We start from the raw sequence: 15,354 nt of genomic DNA, 5'->3' as shown, positions 1-15,354 counted from the left end.
GCGAAGAGTATTTAGTTCTCACCATTAACGTTTAAGTATCCTTAAAATTTGTATACATATCTTAGACACGAGATCAGAACTATACCCATTCCCACTCGGTTGCAATATGAAGTCCGAAAGTAAGAAAATGCACCAGAGGTAATGACAACAGTAACAAAATAGGACAATGCTCTAGCACAACAGTTCAGTAGTAACAACACTAATAGCAAGAAAATTTCCATTGGCGTTCCTACATGATTCCTAGAACAGTTAAAAATAGCGCACTAAAACAACTCCAAGTTAACAAATGTAGTAGTGCTAATTACGGCAACGGGCTTTACCCTGTCTCATCATGCCAGTTTCCAATCTCAGCCCCTTGCAAACAGTGAAATATCAGTAATCGCAATAATGTACAGTAATGGCAATTGCAACTCAGTACTTATTGACACGAAATTATTTCAGTGGATTAACGTTTGGCTCATTACCTCATCCCACACTTGCATAGTTTCCACTTAACTCTTGAGATAACAAATGGCCAGGTTGTATGTCCAAAGTTACAGTTATGATAATAACCAATAGTGGAAAGCTTTAGGGTGGGGTTTTATGTTGTAAATCAAAACAGAAGGCCAACTGCTCTCTGCATTAGGTCGTCTGTTAACAGACTGCATGATTTGTGTGTTAAGACTGCATGATCTCTTGACCTTCCTTAGCAAGTCTCTTGTGCTCTTCCAGGCTTGTCTTTGTATCTTCCAGCAGCACTCCACGGTCTGCAAGGACTCGTGTTTTTATATGGCCCTCAAGCATCTCACAATGTGGCATGTACCCATGTTGTCTGTGAAGAGCCGACGTTAAATTCTCTTGAATACCTCACTATAATAATTTTCAGTCCTTTTGGAATACAGAAGTCTAATACGGATTGTATCGTTTATAGATGTCAATGTCAGAAGTAAGGTACATGAGGTTAGGGCCTTTGAACGTTAGTATTGTGATGCAACAACTGGGAGGCTCTGTATGTGATCTCTCACAGCCTGGGCATGTTCCCTTTTAGGTTATCCTCCCCAGTGCATTGTTCACTCTCTTCTCTCACACTGCAAAAATATTCAGGAAGGTAGTCAAACATACAACCCACAAAATTGCCTCATATTTATCATGTAGGTTGTTGTGTGTCTCCTGAATTCATTCTTTGTCTCGTCTTTTAACTGCGACGACCCACCGGCGCTGATTTTACGAGTTATTGAACCAAAACACCCAGCAGTGCAATCAAGACACACTTATCTTTCCATCACATACTTCCGGTCCATCTTCGTAATACAGCATTGCCATGTGTTTTGGTCTACCATGTGTCTTTTGCTTTGTCATGTTTATTTCTTCCTGATGCAGTTCACTCTGTTCAGCAAAGGTACATTCCTCATCCGCTTGAAGACACTTAGTGGAATAAGCTTAAAAATATAATGGACAAAAAACATAAAAGTCCTTATCAGGTTAAACTTTCGATACGTGCTCAACAAAGTGCTTGCACTGATGCTGGGAGGGCTAGCAGATGTGTGTACACGAGGCAGCTGCAAGATGTTTTACTGAGAGTATTGCTGGACTGTAATTGGCTACACCCTTCCCTCCTCAAGTGTCTTGGGAAATGCTTGTGTTTTCCTTCTCGAAATATTGCAAACTGAGTGCCTAGGTTTTAATGCTATATAGACAGCAAAGACAGTACTCAGATGTCTATAATCCTCTCTCGAAGTAAGAGCCTCATGTTACGTTAAAAAGCAATAGATTTGAGATAAGGTGAGATTTGATACACGTTTCAGTAATTTTAAAATGATCAGTTCTCATAAAAATTGTCAAGTGATGATAGCCGCTACTTGGAGTGTAAGTATACGCAGTGTAATTTATCCCTGTTAGAACTGCAAATGAGAGAGATTCATTTCTGCCAAGGAGAGAAAAGTCGCACAATTCATGCTAGAGTTACCTCTATTCTGATGGAAATGTCTTTCTTTTTTAAGCTTGGTTTCAGTTCCAGTGTAATTTTTTTTTTTCTTACATTGAAATTAATTGCATTTGGATGTTGGTAAAGGCAGATGCAAGTATCATACTTGATACTCTATTTACATTTAAAAAATACCTTTATTTAATTTAAGGAATATCAGGGCTCTGTGCATGTCGGGGCCTAATCCTTCCTGATGTGTCGTCTAACAGGCTTTGGCTGCTTTAATCAAATCAGAAGGCAAACGTGTGGTTGAAATACCACTCCAAGGAGATAAGATATTATGTCCAAGAAATTCTGACTTCAGACAAGGACATAGGGACTTTACTGTGGGCTCCCTTTTGCAAATAAACAGCCAGTGTTCTGTATTCATCGACAGAATAAAGAGTTAACGTTTCAGAAGAAAGAAATGTGAAACAGCCACTGGGTTTTGACTCATACTCTTACCGGACCTTATTCTTACTGTAGATTCTTGAAGACTCGATGCAATCACGTATTAGCTTATGGGAATAATCATCATGAATTTTCAGGAGATTTATCTTTGACAAGGCAACATTTATGAATTAGATTCATCTTTATACAGTAAATAAAAATTTACTTATTTTTAACAAGGGCAAGAACGGCATATTTTCTCTAAAAATTAGCTATATTCTTACCAGTATATACAAAATGGTAAATGGTGTATGTGGTGAGAGACAGCTTAGGGGTTTTTAAGCGTAACTTATGGTAACAGAGTTGGTATTGCTTTTTATTCGCCTCCATATGGAATTATTGGTCCATGATTACCAAAGACAATCGTTGGTACTTTCATAAATTTTCTTGCTGACATTATGGTGATGAAACTCAGAGATGGGAAATAAGAATCCCGCTGTGTTTGAATAAATCATATTGTGTCATCCATCAGTCTGTTTCACTGGGGCAGACTCGATGCTGAGGCCTTGTTAAACTGGACAGTACCAGATTCCCGAACCAGTATGGTAATGGAAATTTGATAGGTGTACGTCGCGCCTCTTTCCTGCATTGTTTGACTGTCGGACATAAAATGGATGGTGTGGCCTCTCAGAGGTATCCATTGATAGCAATCCGCTCCTTTATGAGTGAGGATTCTCAAGAAAATGCTCTAGACTCGCTCTTCTCAGGTAACAAAGGGGTGAGTCGTTTCAGGTAAAGCTGAACGAAAATGGCTAAGGAATTATGATCCGAGAATGCGCGGTGTCTGGTTGACGTGTGTAAGTCGAAATCGGTAAACAGGTAAATATTCACGTTTTGTTAACGTGAGATACAAGCAGGGAATAAGCATGATATGAACAGAGTCGGAGGAGATATGAATATGCAAAGGGAAATGTAAAAGAAAATGGGGCAAGTCGTGAAGACAGTCACCGTGTTGCGTGGCCGATTCCAAGGCCAAGAAATATTGAACACGGCATCAAGACTGATCCCAAGACCTCCAACACTGGCCTGGGTTATCAGAGTAAATGGTATAGTAGCGGTAATTAAAACTAAGAATGAAACAGCTGAAAACGTTGTGCAGTGGTATTTAATTATTTAGTTGTCTTTGACACAATCAACAATTTTGGGTTGGTGTACGAAGTGTTTGAGGGCATCATATAAAGTATTATTTTGGGAGTGGGGAGGGGGCTGATGGGGAAGGGAGGTAGGGTCTTGATCATAAAAAACCATAAATTCTAACTGAAAGATGTGTTGTGAAATATTTTTTGAGAGGATAATGAAAGGTGTTGCAGGAGGGAAAAAAAAGTTAAGTATACCTTAGTTTTACCAGACCACTCGGCTGATTAACAGCTCTCCTAGGGCTGGCCCAAAGGATTAGACTTATTTTACGTGGCTAAGAACCAATTGGTTACTTAGCAACGGGACCTACCCCTTATTGTGGAATCCGAACCACATTATAGCGAAAATTAATTTCTATCACCAGAAATAAATTCCTCTAATTCTTCATTAGCCGGCCGGAGACTCGAACTCGGGCCTAGCGAGTGCTAGCCCACAACTCTACCGACTCTCCCAACGAGGAATTTTGCAGGAGTGAAGGGGGCAGATTGCATTGTGTATCTTGGGAAGACTGCGGGGTAAAATGAAAATAGGATGAAAGATACGCGAAGGTGAAGAAATGAAAATGTCCAGTATACCAGAAGAGAATCTGTGTGAATCAGAGAATAGTTATTCGGAAGAAGTTGACTGACTGTGTTTGTGTGTGCTGTGATTGAAAAAAAAAAGCCAGTCCTATTTGCTCAGAGTCTTTGCTGTCAATTAGCCTTTCGATATTCGTTGGATGTTATCGTCTTAAATAAAAATGCATGCAGAGAAAACATAGAAATTGAAAATATCAATAGAAATATGTGTACCCTTCTGCACCTATACAAAATCAATAAATAAAACATTTTATTTTGAGTCAATCAGTTTCTCAACTAAACAACCAAACTTAGAATACGTTGTTGTTTTATCTCTTGTCAGCGATTACATTAAAAGAGCGACATTAAATCATATAACTTACACAGTAGGCTAAATTGGCATAAATCCGTCTCATTTGGTGTTTGTAGTGGAAGAACTAATATGTATAAAATGCATTGTAAAATACAAGTCCAAGTAAGGAAACTATATGGTGAAATTTAAATATGGAGAGAGGAAGAGAGGGGAAAGCAATTCAATAAAATTAAAACTAGTGAATGTTTGTGTCCTAAATTATGATTATAATTTGTAAAAATAAATGTGGTGGATGTGTTAAAACGTCAGATTTATTATGGGATTAGGCCGGATGGGGAGATAGTCGTAAAAACGATGGGTTGGAAGTCTTTTCCTTTTTATACAGCAAACAGGGGAAACCTCTGTCTAATCAGCAGTACGTTTAGAAGGCTAAGATGGCGGCAGTTGCTTAGTTGCCGGCGTCTACTGTTCGCGAAGACGTGAACGTAGCATGAGTCATTCATTTGAATAAGATCGTCGATTCAAATCCCGTAAATGGAATTGCCTAACAACACATGTGTACTTAAGCAGTGCACATTATCTCTGTTTAACTTATAATACTCAAAACAGTGTCATACTATTTCAGTATAGTTAATGTTGTTGAACTGTTTTCTTAAAAATAGTTATTGAAAAAAAATGTTTCACCTCCAGTACTAAGGTGCTACCATGTACACTAGCAGCAAAGGTCAGGGCAAAAGGTATTCTGTGGGACTTATTAGCTACAACAACGCAGCAGTTTCTTGTACTCAATACTTTTAGATACCTTTTATTCAGTTATATTAAATACTTGGACGAGAAGTCAACCCAACGGAATATCAATGAATAAAAATAATACCAGCTTTTTCATGTCTGTTTTCCTCTCTAGAACAGTATGCATACAAATTGATTCATTTGGAACGTCTTGGATTTATTTCCTGTTTTCAAGCCACTTGTTTTCAGATTTGTGTATTCGCCTAAGTTAAGGACCAACTGTACCTGTTAAAAGGCTATGTACGTGAAGACATTAAAATGTTTTGGCAAAACATCTGTTCTGATTTATGCAGACGTGCTTTTTTTTTTTAATGAGACTATAGCTAATCATATATATATATATATATATATATATATATATATATATATATATATATATATATATATATATATATATATATATATATATATATATATGCATTTTGAAATTGCAGTTTTGGTTTGTTACCATATTTCATGTATCCTTTATGCTACAGTTTTATAATATACCACTTATTTTTTTATAGAATTCTGTGTATTTTGCATGTCTATAATATCAATGATAAAATAAAACCCATTTCTGAGAGTAAATCTAGCCTTTTTGTATTTTTTTTTAAATTTCTAAGTTTCCACTGCTTTTCCCTAAGGGCGGTCCAGTGATTGGTTGTGCCAATATCTAATATCTGAAAAGTCAGTTTCTTTCAGTTTTGGAACTTTCACTTTACTGCTTATTGCTGCGCAGACGAATCAGCACAGGGTATATCAGGACATTTCTGTGCTTATCAGTTATAATTATGATATTTTGGCAGTGACCAAACATTGGATCTTTCCAGCACAATCACACCCCCTTGCTCATGTTGTTGACCCCTGCTGAATCATATCACGGAATGAGCTTATATGACTGTACAATACTCGAAAAGATGGCTGGTTTTACTTACGTCTCTTCACTGAGTTGCTAGTCCCGCGAATTATTTTGATTTTTATTTTGATTATTTTGCTTCCCTCTTCCATCCCCCAGAGTGTCCCTTCCATGCTGCTGGACTGGTTCATGAGTTATGTAGCATTGCAGGCTAATTGCCAAGCCGAGGCAAAATCTGGAAAGGTAGGTTTGTGCGACTGTGTTTGGAAGATGGGTCGTGCCTCCCCAGCGCTTGCACCCAACTTTCATGCCTAGTTTATCCTACTTATTCATTTCTGACTCAATTGTGTTTTGATTTCTTTCGTCAGATCATTGTTGTTCCTAACAAACTTAAATATTTAGTTAAAATAGAATATTGTGCAGGTGTCAATAAATTCAGAGTCCCATTATGACTTTGGGTGGGGTTTTTGTGAAGTTTGGCTGTGTGGTTTGAGCAGAAAAGCAATAACTGTTTGTATTAGTATAAGTTGAAGTGTTTAAGATAATGCTACACATTTGACAAAGATATGTCAGTCTAGCCTTTGAGTTACAAGAAATCATAGGTTACTCATGAGTGTGTAATGCCTATTAATTAAGGCAGAAAATTCTCTCTCTCTCTCTCTCTCTCTCTCTCTCTCTCTCTCTCTCTCTCTCTCTCTCTCTCTCTCTCTCTCTCTCCAACAGCGGGTGAAAACAGGAACTACATTATTTCAACACCCGCCACTGCGGGGACTTCTTAACTTTTAAAATAGCTCTTTTTTTTGGACCGACACCCTTTCATGCTGTGTAAAGAAGTTTAAAGGAAATCCAAGAAAATACTAGGATATATTATATGTCAGTTTATCTCTATAAAAAAGGAGGCATGCTAACTTTTTACAGTACTTAGAATATGGTTCACTTCTGGTTACTGCCCCGGAGGAAGGTATAGAAAGATTAGGCTCAGTAAAGGCTACTAGAAACTACACCATCAGTCAAACACCATGGCAACTAGAAGAGGCTAGAATATATATATATATATATATATATATATATATATATATATATATATATATATATATATATATATACATACATATATTTGTGTCTGTGTGCTGTGCGTTGATTAAGAGGTCAGTTTTTAAAATCATTCTAGATACTCAGAGGTGTACGGAATATAAACTACATGTATCTATGTACCTCAAATAGTAACGAAATTATATGCCATGGATGGAAACGAACAAAAAAAGTTTAACACCATTCACTGTGGGAACTTTCTCTCATATAAAATGTCCTCATTTTGGAGCAGACTGCCAGCTGGGGTTATGAATAGTATCACTACCGGGCAGTTAAGAAAATAGATTAGAGTAAGTAATTGCCACATGTGTTTATTTCCATTTTTGTTTAAAGGTGCCTCTTTGGAGGGAATAGGAAATCTTTGAGAGACCTCTTTCCATGTAGCTCTCTCTCTCTCTCTCTCTCTCTCTCTCTCTCTCTCTCTCTCTCTCTCTCTCTCTCTCTCTCTCTCTCTCTACGGTAGACACTTGCAAGAAGTTCATTTTTAGATTAAAATGTTTTAGCGATATTCAAGGAATATTATTTCTGTAGGTTCCGTTTGATATATCCAAGCTGTGATATATCAATATGTTGCAGTTATTTTCCATCCTACCAATAGTTGTTTTTACTTTTGGTAGCTCATGAACAACAGTTAATAACTTATGTAACTTTTCTGCTGGTAAGCTTCTCTCAGTAACGTAGCTCTTTTTTACCCCATGATCCATTTAAAAACTCTGAACCGATGTCAGAAATTGATAAGAAAATGCATGATTTGGTGACTCCTGACTTTTACAATCTAAGCATGCACTTACTACCTGTACGAGCTTTTTTAGAAATTTAGTTCGGATCTTTCCTAGACAGTGACTCCCAACAAAGTTCGGGGGTCGTAATCTAGGACTAATACTTCTTGGGGGTCATTATCTTTATGGTATTTACAGTCGTTTGTGTAAGTTTTTACGGTAATCCCCAACGGGCCGCAAAGGTGGATACCCACCAGGTTAAAACCCTTGGGGGGTTCACTATCTAGGAAAGATCCTTTAGTTTTTACTTTCAGGCATTCTGACCAAGTTTTTGACTTTGTAGGACTGAAAGTACCTGTTGTAGGCAGTAGTGTTTTAAGCATTCAAAAAGGTTGTGGTTTGCAGCGTTTATTTTAAGAAAGTGTAATATGTTGTAAAATGAAGTTAGTTCCATCAGTAATTATTTGCTGTACTTTATCTGTATGCACGGTAGAGAAATCTTCATCCAGGTTATCAAAGTTTATTTTGCATGCCTTGATTTCGTTTTAAGGATTAAATTGTTGTTTTCAACGGGTAAGTAGCAATTTTACAGGAAAAGGGCAATGACTACAAAATTAAGTGATTTTTTTTTTTTAGAATTTTATGGTGTTTGGAAATATTCGATCACACTATAATAAAACTGTTTAGAAATCCGTTAATCAAATGTATACCTATACGACTCTGGGTTCAGAGTCTGTTTATAAGAAGGAAGGTGGTGTCATAACGGATGCACTGTTGGGATCTCAGATGTGTCTTACTCTCCAAGTAAGCTGTGTGTGAGACAGGGAGATTCATAATGCAGGGAGTAGGACACTCACTGTATGTTTGAAAAACATTTTTCGTGTTTTAAAACGTTTGTCAGACAACAACCTCATTAATCCTATGTATGCCTGAATTGCTGTTGAGGAGGGAGGTTGAGTAGCAGAAAGCTGCAGTGTCTGCATATCCCTGTAGGATCCATATTTTGGATTTTGTGGATGTAGTAATTGTGGTACATTGTAAAGTCAAAACCCATAATGTGGAAAGCGGGGCACTTATATCATGTAAGAGTTCTCCAGATTGGAAAAGGAAGTAAAATTAGCATCACCGTTTATCCCAGAAGTCTTTGTCTTGTAACAATGCCATGGAGGAAAGATGAAGATGAACTACGATGAAATGAATAGAATGTCTGTACATGATGTGCCATGATTATGAGATCCAGTGAATATAAGTTCTACCAGGTAAGAGATATATCCTGTATTGAAAAGTAGCACAGGTATGCTGACATTGACAGGTACCTGCACATAAAATAAAGGACAATGCCAAGTTACTTTTAAAAGCTACAAAAGTAGAGTGGTGTGACTTCGTCGATTTACACTTTCAACCTTTTCTGTTGTGTCATCCAGTATGTTACAGTAGGCTTTCGTAAGTCATTTGCCTTTGCTTGCTTCTTCCTTGCCTTGTCCCCTGCATTACTGTATTGATGGGAGACAATGATATAGAGGGTTTTGTGAAACAGTTATATTTCCTTGTCATTTTGGGTCTTCACGATGAAGTCAGGAGCAAGTGACGGCCATCGGACAACCAGTCTGCAGTGGATGTGACCTTCCTAGTCATTACATGAATCACCATGGCCCATCATGAGGGTGAAAATGGCAGTAGAAAGATTGTTTTCAGTATGAAATCCAGCAAGGAGGCTTCCCGAAGTGGCTCATAAGATGTCTTTTTAACCTCTCAGGACCAGGGAGGGATCTCAGTTAAGAGTTTGAGTGACCACCTGGGAACGTCTTTTTCCAAGTGCTGGATGAGCCTCTTCAACTTCACAGTGGAATACAAGTTGAGCCCACAAAGTTCAAATATCTTTGAGGAGACACTATTTTTTGCGTTTTTGTGATAATAGGAGGAAGTGAGCAATTAGAAGTATAGTAGGGTTAACTGTACCAGTGCCCTTTTTACTATACCTATTATAGATATGATTCCATTTGACCTTAGAGGTTGCTTGTTTAGGTCCTGGAAGACCATGTGATGGCCTTGCTTAATAACCTCCATGAGTCAAGGTGAAGGATGTCCTGGCCATTACAGAATCTGTGCAAGTGCAGCTGCTTTGGTAGCTTCTTTCAGGCCAGGAGACACTCGGACTGCCCACCATTATGTGTTGCAGATCTGCAAATCACTTCTTTTGTCACCAAAATTTTCTAGGTGTGGCTGAGTTGAACAATAAACAGGTAGCATGTGGCTAAGGCTCCTCTTGAACAGATATTCGTACAATATGCTCCATAGGTGCCAAAGAGTCATGAAGATTTCTTCCTGTGACCACTCTAATAATGGGACCCACTTTCTCTTGCTGAGACTGTCAATCACATTGTGCCTTTTTGGGACTTTCTGCTGACAGAAAGTCTCGGATGTGCTGATTGGATTTTAGGGGCCAGTGAATGCCGACGGTAACGCAGTTTCCACAAAAAAGTAGCCAGAATTGGGTCTTCTGCTTGGTGTTGCTTGTTGCCAGTGCTAAGAATTGCTGCTCATATTTCTGTTCTTGTTGAGTTATCTAAGAGCACCCTAACAGTGCTCTTTCTGGGGACATAACTGGGTCTAGGGAACCAGAGCCCCCAAGTTCCTTAACATCCAGGGGAGACAAGAGGTTGGAAAGATTCTCAGTCACCACATCTCATTTCGTAAGCACACTGGCCAGAAGACAAATGATCATCCTTGTGTGCAAAATGGAGAGACTGCCTAGCAAAAGCATCATCTTGCCAGCCTTGGCAACATCACTTGACGAACATAGCCTTTTTAGTAAACAACAGACTTATTGAGTCCCTTTATGCTTTTTGAAGATGGCTGGGATGAGTATGAGTAGGGGTTTGCCTCACTAGTGTCTCAGTACCTGATGAGGAATGATATGTGTGAGAGGAACAGCACAGAATTTGATTAAGCCGCTGGTCTAGCAGAAAAGTAATGCAAATATTTCGTTCTGGAAAAGACAAGTTGTCAGAGGAAGCATTGCATCTCTTCTTAGTGCCCGCCTCCTGTTATAAAGTAACCATGCATTGTATGAGGATGACTCTGAAGTCTATTATTGGCGTTAGACAGCAATTTTAGCAGATACTTTTCTAGTTACTCTTCAGTTTTTACAGATGTCATGTTAGTGGTGCTACATTGCTGGTAGCTCGAAACTCATAAAGGAAAGATTTATCATTGAAATTTTTATTAATTTTTTCTTTACCAAAGTGTAGGGCCAAGTAGAATTTTTATTGGGTTCTGGAGAGATACTTGGTAGGAGTCATAGGAGAGTCTGCTAGGAAAGGCTGGAAGTTACATAATCAGTTTTCCCACAGACAAGTGATTTTGAGTGACACCTTTCTGTCCAGTGTCAATTTGTCCAGTGTTTGATGATTTCTTTTGGCCAACGTCTTTTCGTCCAATTCTAGGAAAAAAAAATCGTTCGTCTGTGGAAATGGATGCTAAAGTAAATAATTACAATTACTTTGAAAATTAAATGTGACATTGAGAGCTACACGCACCTCATGTCTGTGTAGTGGTAGACAGGGCAAAGTTCAGAATGTATTGCGAAAAGTGAAAAGTAGGTCAGTGATGAAAATAACTTGTGAACGAATTTCATTCTCAAAATACGAAATTCGAAAAAGACTTATGGTGGTGTTAAAATAGAATTGTGCTTGTGTTTGTTCATGTGAATTCATACTGTAATAGTAAGACAGTATGAGGGGATCATCATCCTATCAAAGTCAACTTTAAGCTATAGTAGCAGTTGCTGAAATGAAGAAAGAAACAGTGTGATGCATGGTAGCAAGCACGTGTAATATTACAGTTGCTGAGGTTTCAGAGCTTGCACCAACTCCAAGATTCTGAAGTTTATAAATAAGTGCTTTATGATTTACTAAATCGAAAGTAGCATTAAAATCCATTTAAATTACTCTGCACTCAAAACTCTTATCAGGGTTCTCTTGCAAATGGCATGTTAAGTCTTAAAGAGCGCTGAAGGTACCTAACTGCTTTCTATATGCATATTGACTATTAGCTAACAATCCTTTAGAATCTACATACTTATATAATGGCTTAAAAATAAGTTTTTCAGCAATTTTGGAGAGCGCAGGGAGAATAGAAATGGGCCTGTAGTTACTGCTGTGTGGCACTCTTTGGAACAGGCACTGCATTACTAAACTTGCGCTTATCCGCAAAGATATACGTCGACATAAAAATCTATAGAATCTACTAATCTTGGTAGACAACACACTAGAAACTTCTTTTAAAAACAAAGGGAAGAAACCATCAGGATCTTCTCCACCCCAGCTATCAAGATTATCCAGAATTTTCTTAACATCCCCTGGAGCGAAATGCAAATTTTGTAAGAATAGGTTCAGGAGGGCAAGTATCAGTGGAAGGGACATCCTCAGATGATTGCTTAGCTTCAAAATCTCGATGAAGCAGATCAGCCTTTTCCCTAGGGTCAGTAACCAATCTACCATCACCTGTTCGTAGTGGTGGAATGGAAGGCGAGCCTGACCCAAAGATACAGTAGATGATGCCAATTTGGTCCACCACAGATGAGGCTGAGTAATTCCTTCAAGTTTCCTCTTCAAGAAATTATTGTTATTTCTCTCGGCTGTATGGTGAGTTCTATCCGCAGCACGGTAAGACTCAACAAAAATAGGGTAATTTTCATTCGAACAATTTTATCTCCATGTGTTGTTTGGTCTGTTGTCATGGTAAGCTCGTCTACATGTGTCACTAAACCATGGCTGGTCATTTGTCCTGAATTTGATGACCTTTCTAGGGACATATTAAAATAGCCGTCAGCATTTCTTTTAACTTCTTCTTTGGCTCAGGATCTACTACAGCATCTGAAATATTAAGTATTCGATATTTGAATTGTGGTAAACAGCAAATATGTACACAGTATAGAACAAGGAACTTCATGGCAACTACAGTCCAAATTTTCCTGACGATAAGTAGGTCATCCAAGGTCATCCAGCTTTAGTGTATACAGCCATACCTTGTGCATGTGGGATGTTGTGATGATAAATAAAATCAGGGCCATCAAACCCCGAGATTAAAAACTAGGCCTCTGATTTGTTGCTACTTACAAGAGTCTCAGATAAAAACATCAAATAGCAGTTACGGGCACAACTCTGGAGATCAAGAAAATTTGACCTTAAGCTTCGAATATATGAGTAAAGTACTTTGTAATTTCTTTTACTGTAATGAGTAACAGGCCCAGGGTTCAGCTCAGTGTCCCCCGAAAGAATTGAAATTAACAACATAAAATCAGGAGCAAAACTAATAAATAGATTCATAACAACAGTAACATTGTAAAAATCAACAGGATAATAAATAACAATACCATCAACAACAAGAATTTTTACATTATTTACAAAAATTCTGTTGAAAGTATATGTAAACATCACCATATGTCATTGAAAAAAGTGCCAGAAGCAACTGGTTGACAAGGTAGGGCCGGCACACTTGTAAGGCAAATAAGAAATCCGCCAGGTTTACCACAACAGCGGGGAGGGCAGTCAGGATGGATTTAGAAATTATAAAACACTCAGATGGAAGAGATTACGTAAAGATGAAGGCTCTTTCCTGATACTCCACCAAGCATCTTTTGCTTTCTCATCAGCCTGTCCTACACACTTTTCAAAAAACTTTAAAGTGAACAAAGAGGAGGATAAATGCCTGATTTACCCTCCGGTAAGGGAACTCAAACCTAAGACCATGGAAGGCCACGGCACAATGGCTATGGCACAGTCCAAGGTTGGAGAACAAGTTTTGTATTCAAGACTCTTATTGCCTACCAAGGCTAAAGAGTCCCCTCTACCCATTGGTCTGATTTCATGGTGTCATTCCCCTAGAAGAGTTGCCTGCCAAGGCTAAAGATTCTCTTCAACCCTAACTCGTGTAGGCAGGGACGTCACCCTGAAGTGAATGTTGCAAAGAAAAGCCACATTTAACCCACTACCCACAAATAATACCACAAGTAATAATGCAATCTGGAGATACTATAATTTAATAAAGAAATCTTAAGTTCATACCTCACAAGTTGCTGTACTGTAAACAGGTGCCATGTTTTTAGCACTTACAAATGGAGTTGGGAGCCAATCAGAATTATACTATTGAATCATGTCATGTGGAAAACACTTACATGAATGGAATGAATTCATGTTATTTAAAAAAATATATATATATTCCTTTCGAATTGTTTAACGATACATTTCTGTGACCTTTGTTAGCTGAATATGAATGTCAACAGTTTACAGTTACGATGATTTTCCTTAGAGTATGCTCTTGTATTGAAAGGCAGTTATCAAATCATTCATAAAAATTCGAGTTCCTTGACATTGATGAGCATATGGGAAATAAGTACGTTTGGTGTACAACATTTTATTAAGGAAATTAAAGTTCATTATATACTTCAGGACGCCAGTGAACCCTGCATTAATAAGAGAGTTCAAACACCGTTATGCTCAATGACGAAGGCAAGTCGCTCTGGGACGAAAGGGATATGTTGTAGATGACGTTTGGTGTCCTCCTCCTCAACACTTTGCCCATGCATTCACGATATGGGTCCACACATCCTCTGCTTACCTTAAATCGCAACTATTGCTTGGCCAGCCTAGGGCCTCGATTCCACGTCGTTCCCGAAACCACTTGTTCGCCATTCTGGCTTCGTGTACAGGACAATGATCTTGAATGAACATTGTCTGCTATGAATTGGCAAGGATGAACAAAGGAAGCAGTACTTCTTCAAGGATCTCGATTGTTTTGCCAGGAATCTACCACGATCTTTTTCACCTACGAAACTGTGTAGAAAAATCCATCCTCAAACGTTCGCTATTACATGACCGCTTCTTACGATGTTAAACTTGACTGATTTGCTTTTTAGGAGAGTTCGGATCTGCGTTTATGGTTTGTAAGGTCTTAAATGCATTTTCAGACAAATGCTTCATTATTCCAGGAAATAAGACAAAAATTGAAAAAGCAAGGATATCAAAAGGAAATTAGGGCATTACAGGAAAGTAAAAAGCCATTTAAACAAAGTGTATTAGACATTACTTACTTCATCCGAGATTCATAGCAACATTATAGCCAATTTTGTTGTAGACCTTCGGCACTGTTTGCTAATTTGTCCCAATACCATCGTGTGAGTTGAAGTACACGACTGAAGACGAAATTCAGTCTTTATGATCGACGAAATAAGGATTAGTTTTGCATAATTTCCTCAAAGCTGAGTGCCATACGAAATTGGGCTGGCCTCTCCGTTCCGATACCAACTCAGTTATATACAGATACAGGATCATAAGGCTGATAATCGAAGAAAATGTTTTTCAGGTAATTGATCATCGTTAAAGAACCAAGATCTATTGTTCTCGAAATTTATTAATCTGTTTGGTGTTAAAAATAATCAACGTAAAACCTGTATTATGGTAATCTACAACTAACTGACAGTTTTACAAATGTTTCTGCTAATTTTGTAATTTTAC

The 15,354-nt window shown here is 38.1% G+C and overlaps 1 protein-coding gene across 3 annotated transcripts in view; it reads left to right on the top strand.

Moving 5' to 3' along the window:
- Positions 1-15,354, top strand: part of aralar1 (calcium-binding mitochondrial carrier protein aralar1) — a 335,053-nt gene that overhangs the window by 15,475 nt on the left and 304,224 nt on the right. Inside the window, exons 1-2 of one of the 3 annotated variants that reach the window (XM_067105477.1) lie at positions 1,740-1,761; positions 6,186-6,269. The exons of 1 other annotated variant lie outside the window; for it this stretch is intronic. In XM_067105477.1, the coding sequence (XP_066961578.1) occupies positions 6,198-6,269 (72 nt within the window). In that variant the 5' untranslated portion in view covers positions 1,740-1,761; positions 6,186-6,197. Of the gene's footprint in view, positions 1-1,739; positions 1,762-6,185; positions 6,270-15,354 lie in introns of those variants that run through there. One more of the 3 variants, XM_067105476.1, reaches the window with a different exon arrangement.

Source organism: Macrobrachium rosenbergii, chromosome 6, assembly GCF_040412425.1.
Source record: "Macrobrachium rosenbergii isolate ZJJX-2024 chromosome 6, ASM4041242v1, whole genome shotgun sequence".
Taxonomy (NCBI): Eukaryota; Metazoa; Arthropoda; class Malacostraca; order Decapoda; family Palaemonidae; genus Macrobrachium; species Macrobrachium rosenbergii.
This window is presented reverse-complemented; position numbering and strand designations above follow the sequence as displayed.